Below are 22,219 nucleotides of genomic sequence, written 5' to 3' on the forward strand. Positions count from 1 at the left end.
ACAGGCCCCAYCTGGCTACAACCTCCTTTCAGGCAGTTGTAGAGTGATAAGGTGCCCCCTGAGCCTCATTTTCTCCAGGCTAAACATCCCCAGCTCCCTCAGCTGCTCCTCACAGAACTTGTGCTCCAGACTCTTCACCAGCTTCACTGCCCTTCTCCAGACACGCTCCAGGACCTCAATGTCCTTCCTGAACTGAGCAGCCCAAAATGGACACAGTACTCCAAGCTGTATGATTTAATATAATTAAGTGTATTACACACCATTAAGACATATCCATAAACTAATGTATATCCTAAAAGTAAAAAACTAAAAGGTTCCATTAAGACATATCCATAAACTAATGTATATCCTAAAAGTAAAAAACTAAAAGGTTCCCTAGTAATATCTACCATTGTAACACAAAAATGGAAAACAAGAATGCAAATCTCAGAGTTAGGGGAAGAGTGAGAACAAAGACAATATTCYGCACACAGGAAAAAAAAGAAGCAAAAGCACTACCTCTATCACTTCAKAAGCTCCAAAACAAAACTAACGTCTATTTCTATGGGTATTTCCAACCACAAATCACTAAAGACTGCAAGGAAATTACTGAACAAAGTTGCGTAGCTCATGTTGCTCAGAAGATTGTATTACTTTATCACAGCAGTATGTTTTGAGTCTTAAAAACTGTCTTGTCAAAAAGAGGGGAAAAAAAGAGACATAAAGAAATCTGAAACATTTTTTTTTATCTTACTCTGGAATTGCCTTCTACCTGTAACCAAAAAACCTCTGAAAAAGACAGCAGGACATAGACTTCAAAGATAAGTGGCAAGTATGTTCTACCATGGAAATAGTGGGTTGCTGTTTGGCCTTGAAATTTTTCAACATTTTCTGCTTTGCTGCTTTTCGCTTACTTTTATCTGATTCTAGACTTYGTTCTCTCAGGACTGATATAGGTACACTTTTGTACACCTAAACCCACTATTTATTAATCTACCCATGTATTGAAAAGCCAATGAAAAAYGAAGGCTCTGCTACTTCTCCTAAGTATACATTTATTCACATCAAGCTAAGGAAAGCTCACATGTAAAAGTAGCAAACCAGAATCTGCACTACAGCAGTAAATCTATACTGGCTGGAGCACATAGGAATAGCAAAGCTAAATTTGGATACATGTTAGCACCCAGGACTGGATGAATAATTGCATTTACCTCAGAGTGAACTCGCTGTATGTGYGACTGCAGGTTGCCTTTCTGGGAAAAGGCGGCGGGACAGAAGACACAGGCGTGGGGCTTCTCCCCCGTGTGCTTGATCATGTGGGTCTGCAGRGCCCCCTTCTGGTTAAAGGCCTTGCCACACTCGATGCACTTGAAAGGTCTTTCACCTGCAASGAAACAACAGCACGAGGAGGAAGGGTAAGGAGCTTTAAGTAAAACTCAGCAGTTTCCTGTATCTAAACAAAAAAATGTATCAGTTAAAATAAAATACACACGTTATTATRTATGTTATTAGGAGGTTTTAACAAATTGTTTACCTTGACCACCAACCTCAGCACCTACTCTGATGAAAATGTAGCCTTGTGGAAAGGTTTTGYGACCTAGCTGATGATTATAGATTGAAATGGGTAAAGGAAATCTACATGAAGAAATTATTTTAAACAGCTTCCCTCAACTTGTGCTTTGGAAGATCTCAGAAGCTGCTCTGCAGTATCATTGGAGGAAAAAAAAATAAAGGGGAAAAGAGAAATGAAACACACACAAGTTTTATACCAAATCCAATAAAATGCATATACCTGCACAGAAACAAACAGACACAGAGGGTAAATGGACAGTAAAAACTAAGAGTCAAAGACAGCAACACTGCAAAAGATTGTATATGGTTCATGCTCCCCAATAAATATTAACGGCCATTCATTCTTTGCAACCACCTACTAAAAACAGGCAATAAAATATTGTTTTGGAGAGCTCTGCTTAGAGAATAATTTTAAAAACTTAAATGTTCATATTGAACATAGGCAATATTGTTACAGAAATGCTCTGTCTCTATTTCCTGATTTTGGTGCCTTCAGTGCTGTGCAGATTTACACTTCTCTGCATGTTAACAGATAAGCATGAAAAACTCCACAGAAATTTTAAGTTACAAAATGTAAGAGGACTGCATGAAGAGATTACAAAGCTACCTATTAAACACACTAAGAATAAACTTCAGCTTGTTACAACCATGTGTCCTAACTAACTCTTGGAAACCTCCACGGTAAACTTAGTACTACTGCCTTTKTCTTTAGTAAAACAGTTCAGCCGTGGTAACTCTAGGACTTTGAAAATACAAAATGGTTTGCCCCTGAACATTTCTACAGCCAAGACCAACATAAGCATGCACAAGTTATGTCTGCTACACCAGTTAGTGCTACCATGTGCACATTAAATCAGTTCTAATAAGTATTTTTATATGATTTCTAATTTTATAGCTGTAATTACATCTTCTTTAAACTTACCAATTCTTAATCAAATTCACATTGTCTGAAATAAAAGCAGCTCTTTTTCCAAAATAGAATACAAGCCTATAACTCACTAAAGGAATGAATATATTCTGTTCTGCCTCTTTATGGGTTTTGAAGATGCTTCAAGGACTGCAGATTTTAACTGTATATTTTTAATAGATATTATAAAAAGAACACTGAAAATACAGAATTCCTATTGGGCTTTCATAGCTAAAAAGCTTAGCTTCCAGTAAGAACTGCTGGTGGACACGGAGAAGTATTGCWTCAAGTTACGTTTGCCTGTAAGTAAAGTAAATCTCATTATAAAAATTAAATCTTAAATCTATTGTGGAAATGTTAAATTTCTGTATAACTTAATAAAATACAGAGTTGGGAGAGGGAATGAGAATTTCATTTATTATTAGTTAATTATTCATAGTTACTAATATGGGAACTGAAGTCTCTGAGACTTGATGTTTTTCCCAAAAGGGTGTAAGTGCTTGAAATGACAAGCTAAAACAAAGAAGTATTGCAGTTAAGAGGTTAACTTAATGCTGCACATTGTACACAGACCTGTGATTTTAACACAGATTATTTAAAGAACTTAGACAATTCTTTAAAGCAAAGTTGTTCTTTTCTACATATTTACAGTACCTCAAGCAGTTGAATGCCAGATTGTTTGCAGATTTAGAATACTAACATACTTCACAAATTAATTATTTGCAAGCTACTTGGAACTTAAAATGACCTCCTGTCACATGCAGATTGGGACAGCATTTTCTGTCTCTGCTTTCCCAATACGCAAAAGTCTTTTTAGTATTCAAAAGAACTATGAATGCCTTGAACTTTTTGAAGCTTTAAAAAGGCTCCTCAACCAATTATAACCGTGTTTCTTTAATTCTCAGAGAAGCTGATTTATTAGATAGAGTCAAGAGCCAAGAATCTAAAACCCTGAAGTTAATTTTCACTGACCTTTTCGTGGATATTTACTTTCAAACAACGGTTTTAAAGCAGGTACAAGGGTGACCTCTTGTGTTACTGTTCTGTAACTAAATCTGTATAACTTCAAAAGATTCTTCAGATAGTGTCACACAATGATGTTTTTATTTTTCTCTTAGTAAWGAAGGCCATTCCTGTAAATGGCAACTCATCACTGTCTGAACAGTGATATTACATTGACTGATATTACAAACAACATTGCACAGTTACATAAATGAATACTTAAATTAGCTAAAAATTAGGCAAATAGGAATTTATTCAATATGTATGAAAAATACATACATATTGCCCATCACTGGAACATCTTCAATGATGGCTTTGTTTAAAGCCAAACTCCTGCTATAAAATGTATACCTGGTTAAGAAATAACAACTATTCTCTTACAGTCATCTGAACACTTCAAAAAATTTTATATTTATGCTTGGCATTTTTCAATTATTTCAATTGCTTAAGGGTAAAACATGCACATATTTATGACAGAAATTTAACAAAAAACATTTCCCATTCATTTTGCAAATTTAAACAGTCACGTGCACTTCTTCAATTATTGCAATTGCAACCTAGGCTCTGAGGATCCCTTTGTAAGTCTAAACARATCAATTTAAACAAATGCAAGATTATTACTTTATTATTATCATTAATTCTTAAATGTTTTTGCTCTTTTTGCAGCCGTAAATTTTAGAACCTGCTCTCTAAAGTACATAAGATCTAATTTAAAGAAGATAACTGAACCTCATCTAGAGATTCTCATTTTAGGGCCCACTAAAAAGTACTAAAAGTACCAAAACTGATATTTGATAACAAATGAAATCAATAGAGTATTTTAAATTTTCTAATTGTGTCTAATTATATAAATCGGGAAATCTAARGAGYAAATAAATTTTYTAAGTGAAGGAATTAAAGTTTATTTCAAACCAACACTAACTGCATCTAATGAGGCAAATGTATTAATAATATTTCAAGCAACAGCAGGGAGCACAAATACATAGCATCTCAGAAGTTAACTGAKTTTTGCACACGAAAAACAAATTGAAGTAAGTACTTCCACAGCCTTACCTGTATGTATTCTAATATGTCGTGTTAACTGACTTGGTTTCTGGAACGTCTTTCCACAGTGAGGACAGGAATAGGTAAACCCACTTCTGTCWATGTTTCTATTGTAAGATCTGGTATTTGATACCCTATGATTGAAACAAAAAAACATTTTAATATAAAACGTTATTTTGAGGAACCTTATTTTACCCCGTAATTTTTAACAAAGTGTAAACTTGATGGCAACCTAGTATCAGTTGCAACAGGGAAAAACCAAACTCTATAATGACACTGAAAGAACAACGCTAACAGCTCTTTTCTCAGTGCACCAGAACTGTAGCTATTTCTGTAGCAAAAATTTGCTACACCTTAGAGGCTCTCTACCGACATTTTAAGGGTAAATTTTGCCAGAAATACACAGTAACATCACAARTATTTTGGTGAGAACTTCCAACTCTGTGCAACTCCACTTTTTTTGCTTGAACATAGCAAGTCCTTAGTTCTTAACTAGAATACACAAATCTCGTAAACTGGAGTACAAATGCACTTGCTGAAGTCTAGTAAAGAGCAAGTAAAGAATTTAACAACACAAATATTTGCTACTGGCGGCCCTCAAATATAACTCACACTCTCCACAGAACCATAAAAACAGAGATACAAATCCCAAAAAATCATTTCTCTACAAATTAAACTAATTAATTTATTCACCCTAACATCTCTACACMGGAGTTGTCCACAACAAAAATGGGTTTTTTTTAGATTTATACATTTACATAGCCTAATACAAACCTAACTTGATASTTTAAACCCTCAAATTTCTGTTTGCAGATGGAAATTTACAACACTTGTTTAAACCTCCTGCAACACAACTATTAAGATCTTAGAATCTATATTGCCTCCTAAGAATTGTAAATAGACAGTATTTCTTCTTTTTAAATACGTAAATTTCCCTAACTGATTCCCTAGTTTTTAAAAAAAAACAGTAAAGATTAAAAGAGATCCCCTGTCAAAACTTTACGCTTTCTTAATATATTAAGGCAACCAAGAGAAGATTTTTTTCCTTTCAACTTAAAGCAATTCTTATCTTGCTACAACTAAAGCTAAACTGGGGAGCTGAAAGAAAGGATAGAATAAATTCACCTAAAACAAGCACAGCATTTATCACACCTCTTTTTTCCCATTTATTTTGTGCATTTGCAGATTTACAAGAAACTCATGAGAGATTGTGATGAGGACCTCTTGGGAAAGATGATTTAAGTGCAATGAATGACTTACATTTTTGTAGAAAGCAAACATGAGAACTTTTGTCATTATAATAAGTGCAATGTAAAATTAATATACATTTGCTTCAATGTACTGCTATTARCCTTTAAAATCATAAACACTTCAAAAACCACTTGGCATCAGAAAAATGTAACCCATGTTTACAAATAGCTAGCAGATGAACTACRCTTAGTATGTGTGCCTAAATACAAAAACAGAGGGGAAAAAAAAGGCCTCCAAAAATAACAACCCACTTTAGCAAGGTTTTAAAAAGGAAATGTCATTTTAGAATAGCATATCAAAGAAAATAAATGATCTGCATAAATCATGGTACTTTGCTGACTGGAAATACTACTTCTGCTTTTCCCAGCTACCACCATAAAAGTAACATCTGTTCATTTTGTTACAATCCCATGATTGTCACCTTATTTTATAGTGACTTTTCATATGCTCCTTTAGCTGTGAGGAAGTTTCAAATTCTTTTTTGCACGACTTGCAGCTGTGGATCCTACTGCCTGCCAATTCTTGACGATGTTCTTCCATGTGTATGGACAGCTGACTCTGTAAAGTGAATTCATCTCCACACTCTGAACAGATAAGATTCTGAAAGAGATAATAGAGACTGATTTTTCAAAACAGCGATACACAAGCACAAGCTTTGCTCAAGTAGATTAACTTATCCTTCTATGGACATTGGCAGCTGGAAGCAAGAAGCAAGAAAAATACACAAGCAAGAAAAGTTTATGAGCCCCGTAATATAAGTTATATACCATAATCACGGCAATTTCTATTAATATTTATATTTTAAGAACTCTCCTAAAACTGAGTATTGAAAAAGTTCATATGGCAGCAGAAATGAGCAATTCAGTACCATCATCACCACTCCCTATTTCCTTGGTGGGTTGGCTCAAGACACACAGAGCTCACCTCAGTGCCATTACATTAYGGTCTACAGAAACATCTCTAACAACTACTTTCTAATCAAAAGCATCTCAATTGCAGATTCACACTTTTACTAGTTAAAATGATACAGATTGTCACTTTTAAAAAGCAATCCCACCACAGCTAGCACTGACTTTTCTTAAGCTATCTTGACAGAAAGATGACAAAAATAGAGGGACATGTATTTCTAACATAATGTTTCTAAATTAACTTCAACCCGTCAATTTTATAGCAGTGTTGAACACACCATTTTTCAGTTGTATTAGTATTCCATGTCATCTAGAATGGAAATAATATCTCTAGTGTTTAACGCAAAAGTGTTGCCATTTCTCTGAAATCCGGTGTAAGAATCAAAGTCAAACATTGTTTCAGTGAAAATTAAAAGCTCTGCATTTATTTTAATTCCTTTTCCTTTTCTAAATCATTTACTTGTCAGCCTATCTTTATTTTAAAAAATCTAACCTGAGAGTTAATCTGAAATGTCTAAAACTATCCATCTCTGTTAAATGCTCTTCACTGGGGTGCATAACTAACTTAGACAGGTTTTTTTCAGCTCATTTTTCAGTAATTGTCATTATCACTGCAAACCAAAGTGGTTTTTATCCTCCCCTCTTTTCTTTCTCTCCCTTAAGGATCAACAAGAATAATAAAAACAAACAGAAAACAACAGTGCTCATTTCAATATGGATATTGACAAGAATGTTTTAATCAAGAGGAACACAGTATGCAGTACTATTTCTAGACCGTTTTGACAATAAATTTGTTAAAGTCTGAAAAAACAAAAATTCTGAAATGCCACCAGATATTTCCAAACAAAAGCTTAAAACGCAGAAGTCCTTTAATGAAATTAATTACCAACTCAAAAATTACTTGTATAATCTAACCTAGATGTCATTACCAGACTCAAGTTACAGTGTGGGACAATAAATAACTAATACTTTTTTCTCTACTACGTACATTCAAATCTGAATAAGTATACTTCTTAAGGACATCTATTGTTCTTACTCAACTAATTTAGTTGATGATGATCCTTTCTAAAAGTGGGGGAAAATTTTATGAAGGAAGCTTACATCTGCTACACCAAGCTCATGAATGTCTTAACTGAGAGATTTTGAATTGCTTCTCAGCATTTTTCATGCATGTGTTGTGTTAAGTTGCTAATATACATATCCTATTAAGTAACTTYCACCAAAAAATAGCCTAAAATTAAGTATTTTGACAATGGAAGTCTTCATGATTCTATTCAGTACTGTGGAATTTGCTGTAGGAAAGCAAGAYCATGATAAAGCAGAAATACTCAAAAAATCCAGCAACATATCACACCAAACAGACTCTGATATAGGCAATACCAGATTTTTTTTTTTTTTTGCTTCTCAAGCAACCAAAAACTTCACCACCACACACAGAATAAGCAAGYGAATACTGTAACCTCACTATGATTAAACCCACATTCTAACACTGAACAAAAAGGGATTGATCATATGCAAAATTCTTAAACATAGAAAAATAACTTAAAGCCCGGCTCATTGGATTCTGTCTGCATAAGCTCTCCCTATCTTACCAGATGCAACAYCTGAAGAACACTTAGGAACTCATGATCTTCATCTGTTTAGTATCTATGACTCTTTGCATCTGCAAAGAATTTTAATCTGCACTTCTGAAAATATCATTGCTCACAAAAAAAAAGGACAAATCAAATACAGCGAGTATTTCTAAAAAAAGAAAAAACCAAACAAAACCCCAACATCACACAAACATAAGAAAACAAACCAAGAGGATATTACAAGAAGGAATTTTCACTTCATATCCACCAAATATCAGTTTTAACTTTTTCAACATATTAAGGTTTTCCTAAACCCCAAAACTCCCTCATGTTCATGGAAAAAGAAGACATAGTAGCAGTTGTAATGCAAAAACTTTTTTTTCCATTTTTTATTTAGCCTTTATGTTTTGCCAGGGCAAAATACAGCAGTGAAAACCACTGTATATTTCTACTGAGGAAATGGACAAAAACAAGGACCCTCTAGAAGATGCGGCATATTTRTTCTGTATGACCTCTCAAGACAAAGCTACCCCACATTAGTGAGGAATTTCAAACATTAAGCTTTTCCCTCATACCAGTTTATCACACACAAATTACCAAAGAATGTGCGGAGAAAATAGTCTCTTGCAAGTCCAATATCAATAGCCCATAAAATTCCTTCCAGAATCTCTCACAGGAGCAATCAATCACAAAAATCTAAGTTTCACAGACAGACCTGCTCTCCCAAAYCTCACTGGGGCACTCAAGAAGCTAATCATTCTAATTTCTTGTTCTTGCCCATTTGCATTCATCTGTAGATAAAGCTGCTGATGCAGCACAAAACAAGGGTRAAGTTTCCCAAATTTCAGTTTGTGAAGCCATCTCCTTAACTGCTATGTATGTATGTCCCCTAGTGTAYTCCCCCCATATGCACCTTAGCTTTGATTTCAGATTTTTAACCCTTCAAAGAGCAAAAMCAAAAAGAACAAACAGGAGGGAGAATGTACTCCACCAACGATTTATTATCCTGCATGCTGTGGAAAGCTCCTCAATGACAGCTAGTGCCATCACCAGTATCTTCTGCTCCACGTACAAATTCCAGCTCTCCTACAGGTCCTGTGCATAACTACTGTAAAAGTTATTCCTGCAGTTTTCTGTGAATTAATTGTTAAATTCATCTCTACTTTAYCACAAAACTACTGGGCCTTGTAAGAAACACATTCATTAGCAATTGAAATGTGTTTATGTTTTTATAAATTTAATTTCCAAGTAGCAGATCGAATTTCCAATTGGAAGGCATCACACAGCCTATTCTTCTGACATCTACACCAAAGCAACAAAATCAGAGCTGCTGAAGTGCATGAAAAATCACTTAGTGGTAGAAACAAATACCAAAAATCACCCTTGGGTGTCTTTCTTGACACTTAGTTTCCTTATTCTGATGCTTTTAGCAATTCATAAATAAAGCTTCTTTAATAATACCCATTAAGCCATTCATCATTACAGATACATTAATATGCAACAAAATTATACACAAGTCCACTTAACTYGGCTGCCTACTTGACTGTGTACATGACAAAACGTGAACTAAAATATGATGAAAGAAGGAATACAATCTTAGAGGTGGCGTGCCTTGCAGCTGGTTTAGGGAAGAGGGCAAACAGGTCTATTATCCCAAACTTACAGGTCAAAACTGCTGTAGGCTGTCAGCAACTGGTACGGACAAACATACCACTATTACATTGATGAAACGAAACGAAATGAAATTGTGAGAGGGGAAGGAACTTGAAGTACTCTCAAGCTAAACAACCAGTCAAAAATGGAGGTGGGAGCTGGGAGCTGTAGATAAGGGAACAGCTTTATCTCTTTCCATGGATGGTGAGTGTACCTCACCATGACTTCTGCCAACATGATCACACTTTATTACGTGTGGGCTTATCAATGTAGATTAAGTCATAGAAGTATCTTCTAAATAAAAGTATGTGKAAATAACCAATCAGTTAATGTTTATATATACAGTATGATAATCCATATCCATCAAACATGCACAGATTTTCTTGGTTAACAGAGGCACAATGGGAACACTTAATTACATTAAGGATATTAATTTCTGTAACTAACATTAAAACAMCTAAAGTTTTCTATTTCTTCTGAACAAAATCATTTATTCAATCTTCCAATCTAAAGCATACAGGTAAGGAATTAAATAAAATCACTATGACATGTCTTSTCAAAATTAAGTTATAAAGTTTAATGAATTACCTCCTCTTTCTCATGTAGCATTATATGTGCTTTCAGACTGGCTACTCTGGAGAATTTCTTGTTGCACACAGGACATGTAGGATCCTCGCCATTGTGAGTGCATTTGTGAAGTGTCAAGTTGAATTCAACATTAAATGACATCGGACACTGGTCACACCGGTGAGGCTGTTAGTTAAAATCACAAAAACAAAGACAAAATTCAGTCTTCTCATAAACTACATAAACCCTGAGTGACACACATAACCATACAAATCAAAATGTTAAACATYCATTCTTTAAGAGCATCTTCACTTTTAGATGTAAAGGCTCTTATGTAAGTGTGCAATAGCATGGGTTTAACTTYATCAACTTTAGAACACTGAAACTTAGCAAATCATTCTTTATATACATGAATTATCTCCAAGTGCTACATTTCATAAAAATTAATCTGTATTATTACGGGTACCTCAAAAAGTAATAAAATTATCTTCCTATCATATGTAAGTAATTTTAGTTTAGTGAAATAGAAAGCAAGGGAAATAAAAGAAATGCTTCATATTACAGATGCAACTTGAGGCAAAAGCTTCATTTAAAAAGCCAGTCCAGTCCTAATCACATTTCTGTATTCTTCTCATTCTTTCTCCAATTKGATTTGCAAGCAGCTGAACTGAATGACATTAATCTACTGATTAATACATACATACTAGATTAGTTTACAAGTAAGGTCCTGTTAATAAATATAAACATTATTTTCTTTTTATTGCTAATGTGTAGAATCACTTTGCAAACTCTGTTGAAAAAACTCATACAGGATAAGTTATATATCAAACAAAATTGCTGAACTTAAAAATTACTGGTCTGTAAAGAACAATCCAAATAAARGGCATCGAAGTAAGGTCCTATCTCAAAGGAAACATGAGAAAACATGGAAGAGATACATCACAAAACTGTGAGATCCCAAAGTGGTAATTTTTAGTRGTGTGACTGAAGAGAAACAGAAAAKWTGCCTTGTGTTAGCTTCACTTGACAGTATACGAAAATATCAATAAAAGCTGGTTATATCTACTACAGTTCATACCTTGTCATTTTGCTCATGATCCCTCATATGGCGCTGGAACTGGGTCTCTCTTGGAAAAGACAGCAAACAAATTTCACACTTATGGAAGCTGGGTACTTGGTAGGGAAAATTACTGTTCTCTATATYTGGTGTCAGAACATCATCTACAAAATAAGCAACAAAACATCTCATGAAGTCACATTTTATCTACTTATAATTCATTGAAGAAACAGAATCATTTGAAGCAAAAACTGYTTCAATTTCTCTAAGATTTGACTTATCCAACACGGGAACTTCAACAGATCTTGCAGATCTCAGGCATAAACATTACTGCTTCCATTGACACAGGATCAACTGAATATATCCATAACTCAAACTGCCAGTCACTGAAGACATAAATAATCACCTTCTCCCAGTAATTTGAAATAAATTCTTTCTGTGCTTCATAAATACYRATCAAGTTTGCAACAAAATGAAATSTTGCAAAACCCACTAGGTATGAGTAAGATACTGCCAGGGGTTACTTTTAATAATATTACATCACATGTTTCCAAAAGTTTTTTGAAATTACATAGTCAGCAGTTCTGACTACACAGGTTTTCTGTTCTCTCTCTCTTTCCTTAAGAAAAATTTAGACATCTTTTCTTTCTTCTACTTCTGGCATTATAAAACCTTTATTAAAACCTATTTAAAAACCTTTAGAGCTGTAAAACCAAAACCAATGTTTCAAACAGTTGAGATGCAATAAACTGCAAGCCTAAGTGTGTACACATTAACTCAATAGAAGGAGATGTATTTTTCTTTAAACAGATCCAGTCTAAGCCCGTACAGTTTTCTTTTGAACTCCTACAGTCATACAACTTTTGATATACAAGCTGCAAGCTTCTATATCCTCCTGCTCAATGAGTGAATTCAGCCCTATAAATACTTTATGATATAAGGAAAATATTAATCCAAGGAAGTTAAACACTTTTTACATTTGAGGAGATACTGTATTACTAAGGAAGTTATCTTTATTTAAGAAAAACTTTAAGAAAAACAACTGGCAGAAGGGGTCAGCTTGTGCGGCAGGTTGGGGTCACTAATGAAAAAAAAATCCATAGAATTCAGTTTCAAACACCGTCACAACTAAAACTGCATCAACAACAAAACACATAAAGAAGGAACATTGATTTTATTATCYAGAAAACACAAGACCTGATGCTTCTCTTCAAGTCAGTACTTTTTCCCATGTATGTAAGAATTAGGCATAGGAAGTAACAACACCACAAGAAGTTTAAAACATCCCAATTACATTTCCTCAGAGGAAATTGAACGTTACAATTCATATAGTATTTTCACTCTACTGCAYGCACTTCAAAGTTCTCTCATTCACCACACCATTTACAAGGAAAAGGAASATCGGTACCTTAACTCTTGATCATTTTAAATTTTCCTGCTAAAATTCTCATAAACAAACTTTAGAAGCTCACCCTTGAGGAAGCTGTAGGAAACATTTGAGTACAACATATTCTGGGGAAGAAATCACAACTAAAAATAATGTGTCCTAGGGACACATACTTGCCATTTCTGGACTGTCACCAATTAAATTTTGCTTTGCAAAGTTTAGTTACCAAGTATTTCTCTGTGACAGAATAAGAATGATGCAAATATCACTAATCTTTATCATATGTAAATTTACACTTACTGCATTATTTAATTAACTGTAAATTCATAGTATGCAGACACTACCAATAATAACCCTGAAAACAGTCACATTTCTTCAAAAGCTGAAAATCACAGCTTTAATTACAAGACACAATCCCTTAGRCATCCTTGTGATAGATATGCCTGAGTAGAATAAAGGAAACTAAATCAGTTATTGCATATAATGGCATCACAAGAGGAGTGAAAGAAAAATCTACTTCAATATGCGGGCTATATGAAGAAGGGATGCACAAGCCTCTCCTTTCCTCTGAAAAAAGGAGTAATTGTTCAACCCCATAAAGGGGCTGACCTCTCACTTTAAACTGACAACTGAAAAATGATCCAATCCATGACTTCAGAAAGGCCTTCAAACCTTCTCCTTGACTCAAAGAGATTATTATCTTTACACATTCATTCTTGATGATCAAAGGCACTGGACAGTATGCAAAAACAATCCCTAAGCAATTGAAGAAGCACAAGGGTATCACTGACATCATCAAAGGTGCTAACTTCTATACATTTTAAAACAAAAACCCAACATGTTCACTAGTTTCTGGATAATACTCTCAAGTGGCATCTGTCTTGGGTCAATAATRTTCCTATGTATCTTTTTTATTAAAATGTGTATAATATCTGCATAATAGACAAGCTGTGAATTTTCTTCTCCAATTCAAAAAGGAATATAGAATGAAAAATTAGGTATCTTGTAATATTTTAATAGATTTTGATTATAATTTTATTAAATCAGACCACCTGAGGCAGTATCTGAGAGTACTTCAGCTTTTCTGCAAAAAGACAGAAATGATCACTGCTATAATGGTGGAAAGAGGCAGTAAATGCATARCCTTAAAATATTTCATAGAAAAGAATAGGTAAACAGCCTGAACCTTGAAAAATGAGGAGTTGAACATATTACATCCCATGTCAAAGCAGCAGGAAGTTCTCAAGACCARTCCATGGATGATCATAAACCCTGAACTGTCCCCAAACTGTTCCGACTTCCCAAAGGCACTCAGACCCCAGAAAGAAGAAACACAAGATACACATATAGAAAACTGACTGCTTACATCTGTAACATTTTAAGCATTATTCTTTCAAAGAAAATCTTTGTAACTCTTTCCAAAGTCAAATCTTATAGAGGTTTTAGGTGGTCTCTTTCATATTGCTAAAAAGCAAAGGAAAGAAATCAGGGAATCAGGACTGAACCCTAGAATCACCAACTGGACTGCAAAGTCCAACTTGACATGGCAGATGACTCTTAGTGCAGAAATTCTCAAGGACAAGGCACAGCAGATAAACTTAGGTTAGATTCCAGAAGCCTTCAAAGGCTCAACTACTGGGAGATCAGGCTGAAGTCTGCCTGCTCTAGGTAGTTACAGTACGTCCACAAAAACAGTCCAGTTTGGATAYGAAAGAATTCTGAAAGTTCAATAGCTTCACTTTTATTCAAAGGGCAGGACTGGTGTCTAATACAGGTTTAAATCAAAACACAAACTAATTTATTCATTAACACTAGGTCTGAAGTAGCCTATGGGAGCGATGAGACTAAAACGTCTTTTTTCATTTGTATTGTCACTAAAACAATCTGGTCCTCTGTCACTAAAACAATCTGGTCACTAAAACAATCTGGTATCATCTACCAAATACTAGGTATTTCAGAAAGGTGCACAACTCCCTTTTATTAAAGATGTAGGAAGCGACTTTATATCTTACTCTTCTACTAACAAGGAGAGTATTCAGAAAAAACATCCCTCCTGAAAACAAACAATTGGGTAACAGCAAWCACTAAACTGTTACATTGTGTTTAGAATTAGAAAGACAGTAAAAACAGGACKCTGTCAATTACAGAAGTAACAAGCAAGTGAGCCATATTTGGACTTCCAGGCAGGTGTCACAGCCTCATGAAATATGACTCAGGTCTGCCCTCATTTCAGTGTAAAAATGAAATAATCATTTGACAGAATTAATATTCTAACGAAAACTTTATTTACACTGATACCTCCTTCATAACAACTCRGAGTAATAACCTACCCTACTGTGTTTCAGATAAATGACCAAAAAAAAAAAATTTCCCTATATCAGAGGAAAAAAATGCTTTTGACCCATCACCTTGGATTATCAAATAAGCCAAACACTGCAAAATACTGTGCGTATCTTCAAGGCAAATACTTTTGAATACCATAAAAACATTCAGATGAAAGACAGTTCAAGAAGTTGGCAATGGGGTATGAACCCTGTACTTTTAAAGGCACTGAGAAATTAAGAAAAAAGTAACAATTCTAAACATTCCTTGTATATCCCAGTGAAAAAAATAAAACCACCAACATTTGATGGCCACAACTCATTATTTATCATATTAGCAAGCATATCATAAATAGCCAATATGATACCTATGCTCTCAGAAAAATATAAGTATTAGATACACAAATTAAGCAATCTATTTATTGTCAGATATACTCTGGCAGATGACAACACAAATCTGYTGTTTCCTAATGAATTAATGCCATTCAAGCCAATAACACAGAATTAAAAGTTTGAGGTTTTAATTCAAGAAGACATTAACTGATTGAGCACATAATGTCAACACAATCATATGAAAAACTGGCATGTAGAGAGCTTTTCACTGATATTCATAAACAAACAYAGAGAGAGAAAACACAAAGTGACTATCAGAGTAACAAACCTCCTGAGATATAAGTGATTCTTTCAGGTCTGCACAGTACAACAAATGATAAACCGTGCTGAACAGAAGGAAAGTTTCAAATATTTGCATTTATTAGCATTAACTGCATAGAAACAGTGCAGAAGCTACTGTCACTTTCTATTTKTTTTTTCAATTTGCATGTTAGTCTAGCTGCAACATAAATCAACCTTATTCCTTCACAGCTTGGGAGAGACAGCAAAGTATCAATACAATTCACTTAAACRGGGAGCACTTAGCTCATTATGCACCACCAAACACATTTTTGTCAACATGCAGTCAAACCTATTTTTGTCTGTATTCTTATAGTTTGTCCAAACTTCTCAAAAATAGCAGAATCAGATTTGCAAAGYACCAGTCAATGGTAACAAACTTTCAGTTTAAAGATGGTCTTACTGAATACTCTTAATGTTACAACCTTTAATTTCTTTTCTAATTTACTGTCCCTCACAGAGCAGCAGCAAGCACTTTGGGTGAACTCAGCTGTGATACAGGCTTCAGCAACACTTGACCTCAGAAGTTGAGTCAGCAAGCAGGTGCTCTCTGCTACAAGCCACTGAYGACAACTCAATGTGGAAGGAGGAAGACAGAATTAGAGCACTCCCAGCCATTCCCTCCTTATGTAAGCAGCTCTGTGCCTCATGGCAGCCCACAGCCATCTCTGCAAGGCGCAGATGGACTCATTCAGCTGTGAATGCAGCACAGCCTTATTAGATCTCTAATAATCTCCTCGAATCCAACTGAGAGGACACTGCAAATAAAACACTCAAGCTTGTGAAATTCATGGATGAAAACTTGTCAYTGAAGTTAAATGGCAGCTGGCAAGCCTAGGGACAAAAGGGTCTGACCCTATCAAAACCTATTTACTAATTTATGAGTGGAAAGAAAGTGGTAGGACAAGAGAACAAAACAGGGATGGCAATACTGACATTTCCTCATACTACACTTCAACTCATYGAACACAAATGATAATGAATCATTAAAACATTTTGCTGAGTTCTGCAATCATAAAAGAAACAGGTTAGTCTAAATCTAGCTCAGCACACAAACAAAAACAGCAAGCATTCCTCCTGACTTCTAAAGGGAAAAGCAGGAGAAAGACGAAAGACTCAACTGTCAGTCCACATACTGAGCCAAAATCAGGAAATCAATCAAAATTTGCTCATATAAGACATGGTATTTTTATTCTGCTTTGGTCAACACTTAATCAGGAGTGTAAAGTAGTATTGGTCCAGACAGTTTCCAGGAATATACTGTTGGGATGGACATCCAGGGGCCAGTCACTCAGCATGTGCCAACACAAAGTAGTTGCACTCCTTTCAGGAATAAAGATGAGTCCAGACAGCATACAGTCACCCTGACACACTGCTGCTGCAGAGAAGCCTGACACAACACAGAATTAACAGCTCTGTCATAGCCAGTTAGATGCCAAATAGGTTGTACTGGGTCTGTCTGGGATACAGTTAACTTACTTCTTATCAGCCCATATGGTGCTGTGTTCCAAATTTGTGACTAAAACAATGCTGCAAACATCACTGCTTAAGCTACTGCTGAACAGCAATATGCACAGCATAAAGGTCTTCTCTGTTTCTCACTTTGCCTCCACAGTGAGTAGGCTGAGGGTGGGAGAAAGGTTGCAGCTAACAAAAGGATATTCCAAGCCATAAACCATCATGCTCAGCAATATAAACTTGGGGAYAGTCCTTCCAAGGTAGTGTTCTTTGCTCAGAGACTGAGCACCAGACTGCACCTCTTTGAGAGGTGGCAAACATTTAYCCTTACATCACTTGGCTGGGCTTTTTTGTTGGTCAGCAAGTTCGTTGGTTTGGGGTTCTTTTTTGGGGGGGTTGGGGTTGGTTTTGGGGTTTATCTTTTTTCTTTTAAAACTTTTCCCCCTTATTTCTTATACTGCCTTCATCTTACTCTACAAGCTTTTTCTTCCTCTTGCTACTCCTGTGCTTTTCTTCATCCTACTGCAGGAGAAAGTGAGCAAGCAGGAGGGTGCTGAATTGCTGGCCAAGGTCAACCCACCACACAGATACACCATCCACATCTTCCTAACGTATACAGGCAAGTGAAAATTGGCATTTCCTTAACCAACTTTGATAGCTTCATTTGACATTCAAGTAAATACTGCTATATTTATTGCTAAATACTTCAAAATAGGAGTTAYACTTTTTTTGACAGCTACATATGAATATACCAAGCTACTATTTTTCAGCTGTTTGTTTTCACAGGATTTGGATTTCTCATAGTTGAAACCATGACCTTTACCTGTGCCCAGCCACTAAACTGTTAAAAGAAACTTCTGAATGCATGGAATGATTTACTACTGATCTTCCCTCTTCCAGAGAGTGAACATAATCCAACTGCAGCTATAAAACTCAAAAGAGGGACATGAGAGGTCTCAAATAGAAATTTTAATTATACTTGGAAGCATTTAATGCATGGGAGTAAACGAGGTATGAAGGTATGAGCACAAGYGGAATAGGAAATAAAATTTCTGCAACTGGCTGAAAGCTATGGACAAGGGACAGAAAAAGGGCTGAAGCTACCACAGACAACACAAGTTATTGAACTGCATAGATTTCTAGGGAAAAGATATGGACATTATTCCAAGAATAGTGAGAACTAACATGGAATTAAAGCATGCAAGTGTAATCTAAGTTTATAATCTTTRTCACCAAATATGCCCCTTGTACATAAATGTGGATTTTTTTTTACCGCAAAACAGCGAGATGACCAATAGTATCACAATTAAAGCCTAAATATTAATTTTTCTAAGGCAAAAGCTTGAGCAGTTGTTCCTCYTGTATGTTTTCAAAAGGAATTACCTGTATGTATTGTATTTAAGAAATTTAGGGCACACCACACAAGCAGTACCTCAACCTCTTCATTCTTGCCTGTACGACATCACTCATCTATTCTTCTCTTGTCAGAGGTCACCACATAAAACCATAATGCACAACTACTAAAATAATCTACATAACAAAAATTGGATAAGATTTAACAGCTGAATTCAAGTTTCATTTTTCTTCAGGAATACAAAATTAGAAAGTAAAGCCTCTAAACTSACTTTCCCCTAATTCAATGCACTCACACTCTAAATGCTGCTAAAGGACTGACAGACTGCGAACAAAACACAACCAGCTCTGCAGAGGCAGATTTAGAGCTATGTCATCTCTATGTTTCTTAGCTTTTTCTATTTATCACTCTAAATATGTGAATTCTGTAACAATTCAGGCCTTCTGAAGACATGAAATACTCACGTTTTAACTGTATTCATAAAGGAATTCAGTTCAAACTTGTTTAAAAGTAGCCCTTGGGTTTAATAATGGATGTACAGTCTAGGCTTAAAAACTGCTTCAGAACAACTGAAATATTTCATTTTGCTGTTCAAAGCATTCCTCTGCAATACTTGAAAATTATCAGATAGCAAAAGTCAAAACGGCTCATTTCATGTTACTGCTACTCAGTGACAAACATCACTGGTAAAAACAGAAAAGGCCTCTCTATGGAAGGAGACTCCACAACTCCCCTGTGTAACCAATACCTGGGCTCAGTCACCCTCAAAGTAAAGAAGCGTTTCCTTATGCTCAGACAGAACCTACCATGTTTCAGTTTATACCCAGGGAGGTCAATTTGAATAACTTTATAGAGTTTAAAAAAAAATTTTGCAAGACGGTTTCAGGAAAACATTACAATGCCAAAATATAAAGAGGATCTTTTAGAATACCAGCTATTGAGGTCAAGATATCAAGATATTTTGACTATTGCTGCCTGGATTTTTTTTTTTAATCCAACATATTTAATTTTCCTCAAACAAAGAACATGTTCTAGTCTTGACATGCATGGTGGTTAAAGAAGTCAAAGGAAACTACATAAAACATTATTGATTCATCTTTATTTTGTCCCAAAGTTGTATTACCATAAACATACAGACTGTACAACCACAGAGAGCAGCACTTCTATGAAAGCCATCAGTRTAGCAGGATTGTAGGAATTCCAAGGACCACACTAAAAAAAATGCCTAATCCCATGCAATTTCCTAAGTAAAAGATATGGAATTTATTTTTGTAAACACCTATTTTCCAAATAAAATTCTTCCTGGTAAAAGTGAAACCTAAGAAATGCAGTTTTCAAAGCCTGTATCTGAACAGGACAAACAGCCAAATGACAGGACAATATAATTTCCCAGATTCAAACTGTCCTGCTCAGCCAGAGCTTCCTCATTCATGACCTTTTTTTTGTCACAGAGAAGTGCAAAAAAAAAGCCGTGATGGTTGACGACACTGACTTTGCTGCTTTTCCAAATTGCTGAAATCTCAAGGACCAAAAATCCACAAAACTTCCCTATTTAGGGCAGTCCTTGCCATTGTCTCAATCCCTGCAACAGCCCTAGACCCTGTAATTTTCAACTGCTATCTGCATTCAAATCACCTCTGTGAAACAATTCCATTCATAAATGAGCAAATTTCTTTATAAAGAAATAAATATGTGAAAAGTAGAGAATGTGATGAAACTGACAGTAAGTCTTGTCAGCCATACACACCTCTTACAAGAGAAATAGYCTAAGATCAAGGTCCAACTACAAGCAAAAATAATATAGCTACTAGGCTGTATTATTCTGGACAACTGGTTTCTAATCTGATCCTTTTCTCATTTGTACATCATGCTATTACCACAGGAGTTCACACATGTATGACACATGCACACCCCTTCAAAATCTACTACAGAACTAAGCAGATCTTTAGGTAGATTTTTAGTTNAAAAAAAACCCAAACCTCAACCTCCAAAGCTGGCAACAGCAAAAATTCTTTAGGACCTTCTTTATATTCTTATTATGTAGTGACCAAAAGCTGAGATCAATGGGCATAACAGAAATTACAACAAAAACCCCTAACCACTTCTGGTAGGAAGCCGTGGCCCATCTGGCTTTCCATACTGTAGAAAACATCTTGCCCAACTTCCCAACCCTCTTGTAACAGTAGAGCTTTTTCTTTGCCTGTCAGCACATTTCAATTCTACACWAAAGTATTCCACAGAAGGCTCACCTACACATTCCCCTTGCAAAGCCAGAGCTCATCTGCAAGCACTGAGAAAACCGAATATTCTAAATATATACTGAAAATATTAATTGGCTGACTTTTCATGACTGAAATAGGCATGGTATTCAAATGCTCCATGAAATCTCTCTCCATTCTATCTGTTAAAAAATACATATTTAAAATAAACACCTAATGCTAAATGCTTGTGCTAAATGCTTCTTCTAAATGAAGAAGCCACTTATGAGGGTTTCAGGCCTACCTAAACCACAGTATTTTTTATTTGTGGGCCTTATTCCAATACTGCTTACAGAACCACAGTAACATCAGCAGGAAAGAACTACACAAAAGAGCCATAAAACTCACCAGCTACCAACTGCTGTCAAAAAAGAAAAAAAAAAAAGCCCATCAAATCCATCCTACCCTGAAATACTCTCCAGATATCAACCGCAATAAAACGCAATCCAAAATTTTAAAATGGAAGAGTGGGACTAATAGATAGTGGGAGAGATTTGTTTGCCTTTTTATACATATATTCACAAAAAAAAGTCTACAAAGGTGTTTTTAAAGGAAAACAACAACAAAGTAATACATAACGTCCTCCTTCCAAATCAGAGAGACGGACGAGTTGAACCTCATTTTCCATTTGTTTATCATCCTTTATTTGAAGCTCTCGTTAATTTGGCYGGAGAAKGAGGGGAGGGAGAAGAGCAGCGGAAGGAGCCGGAGCCTCCYCGTCCTGCCCGCCGCAAGCCGGCCCAGGCTCTTCCGCCGGCCCGGGCTCTTTTCCTCCGGCCCTCCCCGCCGGCCCGGCGCCGGCACCCGCACCCGCACCGCGGCAGGAGGAGGAAGATGGCCAGGCCCGAGGAACCGTSCTCCGCCGGCCATCACAGCCACGGCACCGCTGGCCCGGCGGGAGGCTGCGGGGAGGCGGGGAGGCCGCCCCGGCCCGCTCAGCCGCTGCCCGCTCGGTATCATTCCGCAGGACCGAGCCCGGCTCCCTCCGCTCTCCTCTCCTCCCCTCCGCCCTCTCGCCTGTACCCTCGCACAATAGACCCGGCCTTCCTCCCCCATATCCGGGGACTATATGCGGAGCCCGCGGAGGCTTCTCGCCTCCCACCCCCGGGCGCGGATCGCGCCCGCCCGGCCGCGCTCGTTACCTGCCTCGGCGCCGGCCTCGCCACTCTCCCCGCCGGGCTCGGGGGGCCGCCCCCTCGGCATGGCCGCCCCCAACCCGTCCCTCCCGCCCCCCCCGGCGCACGCACACACACAC

General features: G+C 36.4%; 1 protein-coding gene across 5 annotated transcripts in view; it reads right to left on the reverse strand.

Moving 5' to 3' along the window:
* The window catches only part of ZNF236 (zinc finger protein 236), a 70,761-nt gene extending 48,571 nt beyond the window's left edge, over positions 1-22,190 (reverse strand). For all 5 annotated transcript variants that reach the window (XM_057366631.1, XM_057366632.1, XM_057366630.1 and 2 more), the window contains exons 1-6: positions 22,107-22,190; positions 11,536-11,678; positions 10,479-10,643; positions 6,177-6,355; positions 4,514-4,638; positions 1,191-1,363 (exon numbers count right to left, since the gene is read on the reverse strand). In XM_057366631.1, coding sequence (XP_057222614.1) covers positions 1,191-1,363; positions 4,514-4,638; positions 6,177-6,355; positions 10,479-10,643; positions 11,536-11,678; positions 22,107-22,167 — 846 coding nt within the window. In that variant the 5' untranslated portion in view covers positions 22,168-22,190. The remainder of the gene's footprint in view (positions 1-1,190; positions 1,364-4,513; positions 4,639-6,176; positions 6,356-10,478; positions 10,644-11,535; positions 11,679-22,106) is intronic.
* Between the last annotated feature and the right edge of the window lie 29 nt (positions 22,191-22,219).

Source organism: Malurus melanocephalus, unplaced genomic scaffold, assembly GCF_030028575.1.
Source record: "Malurus melanocephalus ecotype Western Australia unplaced genomic scaffold, MMel_1.1 scaffold_69, whole genome shotgun sequence".
Lineage (NCBI taxonomy): Eukaryota > Metazoa > Chordata > Aves > Passeriformes > Maluridae > Malurus > Malurus melanocephalus.